General features: G+C 52.8%; 1 protein-coding gene across 4 annotated transcripts in view; it reads right to left on the reverse strand.

Annotated features, from left to right (window-relative positions):
• The window catches only part of WTIP (WT1 interacting protein), a 60,971-nt gene extending 57,434 nt beyond the window's left edge, over positions 1-3,537 (reverse strand). Inside the window, exon 1 of one of the 4 annotated variants that reach the window (XR_004427163.1) lies at positions 1,874-3,537. Coding sequence is in view for 2 of the 4 variants with exons in the window: in XM_033157386.1 (XP_033013277.1) it covers positions 1,874-3,002 (1,129 nt within the window). In the remaining 2 variants the exon portion in view is untranslated. The remainder of the gene's footprint in view (positions 1-1,873) is intronic. The other 3 variants (XR_004427162.1, XM_033157386.1, XM_033157385.1) reach the window with 3 other exon arrangements.
• Positions 3,538-8,793: the final 5,256 nt, after the last annotated feature.

The raw sequence follows: 8,793 nt of genomic DNA on the forward strand, positions 1-8,793 counted from the left end.
TGATTGGGCCGCAACCGGCCCGGCCCCAGGGCCTTAGTTTGGGGACCCCTGCCCTAGATTGTGGAATTCCCTCCTCGCAGAGGTCACCTGGCACCTTTACTATGCTGTATAGCTTTCAGCACATGCTGAAGATGCACTTCTTTACCCCTGACCTTTGACACCTCAAATGTGTGCTTCCAGGACCCACTCTATTCTTGAGAATGTAGCATGTTTTATGTGCTTTTAATTCTGAATTTTAAATTGTTGCAACTCAGCCCCCCAGGACTCACTGGTGAGGGGCAGGTAACAAATTTAATGATACTACCCCCTACCCCTAACATTACCACCAATAATAATTTATGCTGTGGCTATGGGGGTTGTCATGCAGAGTTCCCACTCCTTAGAAATGACCACTACACCCCTGAATCCACTAAATGTGGTTTTACACAAATCCCCTCTCCACCTGGCCACAGAAGGAACAGAAGCCTGGTGACCTTTGGAGATGACAGGAGCAGCTCTTTTGATCAATCCCTTATCACACAACCTTGCAAATAAATCATGGGTGCTCCTAGCCCTCAGCTTATTTACTTATTTACCTGAAGTCGGTTGTTAGCCTTTGCAGACCTGCAAGAATCAGTGACTCTTGTATGTTTATACCGCAACAGCTAAAAAAATGGGAGGGGGACGACGACAACAAATTCTCATCCGGCTAACAAAAGATCTGCTTGCTAGTTGCCCAAAGACAAGCATGCAAGTAGATATTTGCACCCCTTATTCAGTCTCTGTTCAGCAAGACGCAAACGTGAAACATTTCAAATAAGTAAATAAAGTTAGCAACCCTGAAGAAAGTCAGTGGAATGCAACAGTCATTTCTTCCGGCACCTAAGAATTAAGGAAGAGGAATTTCTGCAGTCCTTGCAAGATTTGCCTGGGCAAGAACAAGGCACACAAGGATGCGGGTAGTCAGAAATGGGAGCAACATGTTCCAAACATTTTCTAAGCACTACGCCTGCATTTACTTATTCTCACCTTCTGCTATCCTCCCCTCTTCTCCCCCCCCCCACACCAGCTCCATCAAAGCCTAGACTGTAAGCACCATGGGGCAGGGAACAAACACAGCTGATGACCCCAAACTGATTCATTTGACTTAATGTGAAATTAAGAAACATGCTTGCAGCCACACGCTCTCAATGAGAATTACCATGACTAGACATGGTTGGGATTGCATGACAGAAGCCACCCTCAGGAGGCATCCACTTATTACTTTAATCGAAGAGGATTTGAGCGAATTGCAAATGAGTCTAGCAAGACCCTATGCTGGATTTACACCCACACACACAAAAGCAAATTTAAAAAATGAGCACACTCTAGAGCACCAGCTTTGTATGCAGAAGGTTCAGGGTTCAAGTCCTACGATATCCAGCTGTGGTTGGTAAAAATTCCTTGCCTGGAAAACCCTGGAGGGTCAATAATGAATTAGATGGACCAAAGACAGAAGGCATCTAGGCCTACCAGTGTGGTGTAGTGGTTAATGTGTTGGAATACTAAGCCCTGGGAGACCAGGGTTCAAATCCCCACCCAGCCATGAAGCTCCCTGGGTGACTTTGGGCCAGTCATTGCCTCTCAGTCTAACATACCTCACAGAATTGTTGTGGGAATTAAACGATAAGAAATAAGCAGAAGGCGCCAGGTTCAGTCACCAGGTAGGGCTGGGAGAGACTCCCTGCCTGAAACCCTGAAGAGATGCTGCAACACAGGCTCCATATAGGAACATAGCCTAATAACTTCCTAAAGCTGTAACTCTTTGGAGAGCCTCTTGCCTGCTTCCTCTTAGATGCCACCGTCGCAATATGAGTCCCCCCCCCCCACAGTCCTGTCCCGCAAAGGCACTTACCGAAGTACTCCTTTTTCATGTGCATCTCCAGCTCCTTCTCCAGCTCCAACGTGAGCGCCTCCAGCCTCCGCTCCACCTGGCTGGGCCCGCTCTCCCTCGACGGCGTCACCTGGTAGGGGAGCCGGAACTTAGAGGCGGTCGCCGCGCCTTTGGCGGCCGCCGAGCCGTAGGGCAGCGAGGAGACGGCGGAGTCGGGGCCCCCGAGGGCAACCGGCGGCGCCTGGGCGTGCAGCCTCGGGTAGGCATCTGCCGCCGCCTGCTCAGCCAGCAACAGAAGGCCCTCCTCGGGCAGGAGCGAGGCCCGCGGCGACGGCAGCTGGAACTCCGGGTAGGCGCCCATCGAGCCCCGGGAGCTGCGCGAGCTGTGGCTGGAGATGCTGGAGCGCGGGCTGGCCAGAGCCGCCGCGATAGCCCCCGACGCCATGGCCGCCGCTGTAGCCGGTCCAGATCCGTGGCGCCCAGCCGCTGAGGCTGCCACCTCCAGCTCGACGGCGCCGGCCAAGGAGGAGCGCGGGCTGATGTGCCGCTGGTCGTAGCCCATGCTGATGCCGCTGGTGCGGTTGCTGCTCGGCTTGCTCCCGCTGCCACCCCCGCCGCCGTCGGAAGAGCTGGTCAGGCTGGCGCGCGGGCTGGAGTGCTTGCTCGTGTCGCTGGCCGTGCTGGCGTAGCTGGAGCGCGGGCTCAGCGCCGAAGACGCCTCGACGGCCCCGGCTACTAAGCTGCCCCGCGGGCTGGCCAACGGGCCGCCGCCACCGTAGCACGTCGAGGCCCGCGGGCTGGCTCCCCCGCCGCCTCCTCCTCCTCCTTTGCCGCGCGGGTAGCCCTCGGCCGAGTAGCGCTTGTAGCAAGGCAGCGCCACCTCGGAGCGCGGACACGAGCCGTCCTCGGCGCCGCCGTTGAGGGAGCGCAGCGGGAGGCACGACGGCGGAGGAGCCTCTGCCGACGGGTACGGCGGCGGCGGGCCCAGCGTGGTGCAGCCGCCGCCGCCGTTCAGCTGCTTCTTGGCCCGCCCGTCCAACTCCGACGGCGGCTGGTGGTCTCTCCTGCGGCGGCCGAGCCCCTCGTCGTAGAGCGCCAGCTCCGCCATCAACTTGCTGGCTTTCCCCAAGCCCTCCTCGTACCTCTCCATGCCGGCGGGAGGAGGAGGAGGAGAGCCGCCGCCGCCGCCGCCGCCCTCGCGCGCTCCAGACGGCAAAGTTTAGCAGAAGCCGCCGCGGCCCGACGCCCGGTGCTGCCTCGCAAGCGCTGCCTCCGGCTGCAAGAGAGTCACCTCCCGGGCATCCCGCCCCGAGGCTCTCACCACGAACCGAGGCTCGCCAGGCAGGCAGAGCGGCCGGCGGGCCGGCGGGTGGGGGGCGGGCGGGAGGGAGAGGCGGCGTTGTTGGGGAAGCGTCCCCGCCCGCCTGCGCGAAGTTTGCTGGGGCCAGTCAATGGCGCGCTCGGCGGAGGAATTCGCACTTCTAGGCTGCCCGGCTGGCTGACTGGCCGGCCTCCTCCTCCTCGGCTCGGCTCTCCCCCGCCCGGCTGGGCTCCAAGATCCGGGGCGGGAGGGCCCGAGGCAGCGCCGGGCTGCTCCTTTGTGCGGTGAGGGAGGGAGGGACTTCTTTGTGTGGGGCAGGAATGCGAGGAGGAGGAGGAGGAAGGAGACGGGGCGCTGCGTCCCTCTGGAATGTAGTTAATGCCGAAGCCAAACAATGACTTTAACCAAGTCAGCCCCCGAGGGGGGGGGGACGCCGGGCTGGAGGAGCTGCCCCCCCCCGCATTCCCTTCATGTGACTGCGCTCCTCTAGCAGGGAGGGAGGACGCTTAAAAGCAGGGGGGATTCTTTGTGCTGCACGCTCACACCTTGGGAAAGGCCCTACTACTCACTCCTCCATGCTCCCGGATGCTGCCTCGCCAGAGCCCACTGAATGCCCCCCCCCACGGGCCACGGCATGGTACAAGGCCTATCCCACCCACCCCTGAGTGTGCGCCCTGTGCCAAGAGGACCCATGGAAAAGCCACAGAGAGGGGGTGGTGAGGGGGCTTCCTAGTACACTGGTCTGCCTTCTGCCAGCCATTCCCTCCATCACTTGTGCTGCCCTGCAAGGCCACACCTGGCCTACCAAAGTCCCCTACCCTATAATGGTCTCTTCAGAAGGTGTATCTTATGGTTTCCTTTTTTTTTTTTTTTACTGCTCTGAGCATCTGCCAGAAATCCCTCTCATTGCATCCACAGTCCTAGATGGCAGCAAGTTAGCCCCACACAAGTTAGGGCCCACGGGGTTGGCTCCGTTTGTGAGAATGGCAGCCCTCCTAGTTCACACAGGCACATATACATCCTTTTCTTTCTCTATGCTGAGTTGTATGTCCTTGATCAGTAGCAGCTGAATGCGTGAACTAGGTCCACAGAAAAGCATTGAGTGCTATTTTTCTAGGAAAAAAGTGCCAGAACTTACCATGAACGCCTCCCTTGTTCTCTTATCATGGCAATGGTGCCCACCTGAGAGGGGTTGGGACTGAGTTCCGGCTGAAAAAAAGCCTTGAGTATGGGAGGCAGAATGTACTGGTAAGTTCCGTTTCTGGTGCTCAGTCTGCAAGGACATATTCTTCCACAAGACAGTGTGCTGCGTCCTGCAGACACATGAACCACCCTCCACTTGGAGCTAGCAGTTCCTGTGAGCAGCACTTCATAAGAACAAAAAAAGGAGCCTGGTAAATCAGGCCAATATTCTGTTCTCACAGGGGCCAAATGGATGCCCCAGTAGGAAGCCAGCAAGCAGGGTTCAAGCACAAGAGCCCTCTCCCCTCCTGTGGCCTCCAGCATCTGGCATTCAGAAGCACCACTACCTCTGACAGAGCACAGCTATTGCAGCTAGTAGTCTTCAATAGCTCTCTCTTCCATGAATGTCTGATCCTCTTTTAAAACCACACAAGTTGGTGGCCATCACTGTCTCCTGTGGGAGCATGCTCCATCGTTTAACTATGTGCTACATGCAGGGCCGGTGCGTCCATTTAGGCGAACTAGGCAATTGCCTAGGGCGCCAAAATGGAGGGGGCGCTGGCCAGGCTTGGGCGGGACGGGCTAGCCAGCCCCGTCTTGTCCATTGGGGCTGGGGGCGTGGCGCACCAGGGCGCTGGCCCCCCCCCAGGGGCGCCCCCGCGAGCCCGTCGGCATACCGAGCGCCCCCTCCCCAACCTGCCCCCACGGACGGGTGCTCTCGCGCCGGTGGCAGAGCCGCTGCCGCCCATGCTGCTCCCGGGCGGGCTGAGCCGGCCGCCCAGCCCCGTCTTTGAGTGCGAATGGGGGGAGCTGTGCGGCCCCGCCAGCGGCCTCCCCCCGCCCCCATGGGCGGGTGGGTGCTTGCGGGGTGGGCGAGCAGCAGCTTCTCCGTTACAGCGGACAAACTGCTGCTTGCCTCTCCACCACCCCCACCTCCCACAAAAGCAGGCTTTGGCGGGGGGGGGGGAGGCGCCAGAAGGTGGTTCGCCTACGGCGCAAGAAGCCCTAGTGCCGGTCCTGGCTACATGAAGAAACAGCTGTTGCAAGTTGCAGATGTAAGAAGAGCCCAGCAGGTGGATGGGTCTGCCTGGTCCAGCATCCTGTTCTCACTGTTGCCAACCAGATGCTCACAAAGCAAAACCCACAGCCCTGCCACACTCCCACACCAGCCCCTCGGAGCCCCAGGGTTGTGTGAACTGAGCCAGAGGGGCTGCAAATCATAGGGCTGCCTCTTTTAGAACCCGGCCATGCTCACAAGCCCCTGGACCCAATCCAGGTCCCTGTTGCAGCATGTTCCTGCTGGGTTGACCCGTGTCTTAGTCATGCTTACAATACTTCAGTGGGTCTACTCTAAGCATGACTAAGGCAGGGCCCATCCCACCAAGTTTAAAAGGCTTCATTCCCAGATAAATGTGGGCCTGGTTTCTTTCTACTGAGCTTTTTTTGTGTTTTTTTTCACTAGGCCTAGGAAAAAGAGGTGCCAGAACTCACCACAAACACTTCCCTTGTTCTCTTAGAATGGCAATGGCACCCACCTGAGAGGAGAACCTATTTGCAGCCCCGTCTACCTAGATAGGTGTCCTTTTGCCGGTTGAGTCCAATGTTCTTCCATCATATGCATATTTACTTGGAAATAAGCACTTGCCTGAAACCTCTTGAATTGATGGGCAGAATGTGGAGGTTTGCGGTTGGGGGATCTGGTTAAAGAGAGTACTTGCAACTTCTTGTTGAAGAAAAATAACAAAACTGTTTATTATAGGAAGTACATAACTTAGATAGGAAAGTTTCTAGTTCCAAGCCAGCTAACAAAGCTGAACAAAGGCAGCCAACCATGCTGGCCTGTTTGTTGTCAGGAGGATAGATTCAGGTTCAAGGTCAAATAAGTGGGAGAGGGGGGACATTGGAGAGAACACAACTTTAGAATGTCAGTCTTAAGACCAAAGATCTAAGGTCAAAGATAAAGAGACACTTTAGTAATCTGGAGGTCTCCCACTCGTGTTTTAGCCTCATGCGCACCCATTTTTTTTGCAGAATGAGTTGCAAAGACTTCCAGCATAAATCCCTAAATGTTGCTGCAATTGATACAGATCTTATATAGTTTTTAGGCTGGAATCCTAAAAACTAAGCTTGGTGGCGCTTTGTTCTGAGTGGATGTGCCTAAGATACCGTGTTTCTCCTAAAATAAGACACCGTCTTATATTTTTTTTCGCTCAACAAAACACAGTATGGCTTATTTTCAGGGGATGTCTTATTTTAACTGCGTCACATCGGTACGCTGCATAGCCACGCCTCTCCAGGCTGTTTTAATGGGAGGTACCACGTCACTATGGCTTATTTTCGGGGTATGGCTTATTTTTGGGGAACGGCTTATATTTCGCAAATGCATAGAAATCCTGCTATGGCTTATTTTATGGCTATGTCTTATTTTAGGAGAAACAGGGTAGTGCTGTTACAGTACAAGCCTATACATGTCCATTCTGAAGTAAGTCCTGTGGAGCTAATTGAGACTTATTCCCAGCCTACTTGGCTATAAGATTGCAGTCTAAGGATTGCAGCCGCTTTGTTATTTTAACAGCTTTAAAAGAATGTTATTGTTTTATAATTTCATGATTTGTCATCTCAGGGTATTAGTTTCAGGCAGTGAAAGGCATTTAATTATATTACTTTTTAAATTTGTATGTTATTTCTGTTAGTTCCCTTGAGTTCCATTTGCTGGAAAGACAGGATAAGAATATAACAAAAATATGTGCTATATATTAATAATTCATTTGCCTCCTCTCAATGCAAATAATAAACTCAAGTTCCAATTCTTTTGGAAATAATACATTATTTTGAAGCAATAAATGTCAAAAGGTAAGCACAGATTGTTGAAAAGTCTGGTCCCAAGTCCAGACTGAAGCACCTGGATTCTTCTTCTGAACCCAAGCTGCAGGGGGTTTTGCTTATGGAATTGCTGATGCAGTGACTGGACCCCCTTCCCCCACCTGCACTCAGAGCAAGATATTGCACAAATGGTGCCATTTGGTTGCTGGCTGCTCAGCTGCCTGAACTCGGTGTAGCCAGACCAGCCCCTGTACCAGGCCAATAACATTTTATCCTGTTATCATTCTTAATTAAACATTGAATGCGAGTTTGCTCCTGAAGAGCACAGCTTAAAACCTCCCAGAGGTCACATACAAATGTCAAGGACCCAGTGGAAAAAGATGTTGGATGAACGAGTCCTGTTCTTTTACCCTCATGCGTCTTACTCAGGAAGTGTGAGACTACAGAGCCCAAAATATTATAGCGCCCAGTGGATCTTTCCCATCCTGCCATGTATAAGAACACATTTTCTTTCCTGCAGGATTCATAGGCAAGGGTTGTTGTTAATGCAATGGAAGCCTCGGTCTCTTGCTGAAACGATAAGAGACTAGTGAAGTTCTGAAAATTATGATTGCTGCAGTAAATATGTTTTTTTATAATTTCAAAAGTCTGGACAAAGTGGGTCATTTTAAGAAGCAGGTTCCAGAAACAGCAGTTCAGAAAGGCCAGTTACATGTGGAAAGAAGGTGGTGTTGAACGGTTTAGTCTGCAGCCTTCACCATCGTGCCCTCCAAGATGTGTTGGACCACAACACCCACCCACCCCCAGCCAGTGCTGGGGACAGCCTTGAAGGGATTGTGGCTCTTGAGCTAAAGAAGATTGCCCAGCGCTGCTCTGGAAGTACAGCTGGCTCCCTTGTTGAATTTTTGGGCCTGGCGTGAAGACATCCCTTCTTGCAAGATATACTCAGAGCATTTTTATTCCTTCAGGCTACTTTAAACCACACCAGCTGTAGCAGCCCTGTTCTTCAGCTCCTGGCACTTGATGCTAATATAGAATTACATTGATCTATTTATTGCTTTGGAATAAACTTTGGAACTCAGATATCAGCAGCGCTACATATTTTTTTCTTTTGTGGACCAAGATGAACTTCAATATTTAGTAAAAGAAATGTGACTTCACACATTCTGGGCAGATCCAATAAAGCCCTCTTCTGGAAGACAAGGGTATAGTTCATCTTCTAAAGGACATTTACAGTAATTTGTTTGATCCTATACAGCTACAATTCTGCCTGCCTTCTCCTTAACTGCCTTGGAGCATGTGCCACCAGAAGAGAGGGAAGGGGCTATGTTTAGGGGACTGGCAGAGCCCGCTCCTCAAAGGTCACTACTGCATAGCAGACACTTTCTGCTTTTGGAAGCAATTGAGACTTTTGTGACACCAATTCCACTCTCATGGCATCTCTTTTACATCTCTATTAACTGGCAACTTGGCTCATTCTGAACTCACCAACCCACTCAACCATAGTTCAGCCATTTCCACGCAATGACTGGCTAAACATTTTGCTGAATATGGGTAAAGATGCAGCACAAAGCGAAGATGACATTTTATATAGGTGTTGCTTCATCACCTATTA

The sequence above is a fragment of the Lacerta agilis genome, chromosome 8 (genome assembly GCF_009819535.1).
Source record: "Lacerta agilis isolate rLacAgi1 chromosome 8, rLacAgi1.pri, whole genome shotgun sequence".
NCBI classification, from domain to species: Eukaryota; Metazoa; Chordata; class Lepidosauria; order Squamata; family Lacertidae; genus Lacerta; species Lacerta agilis.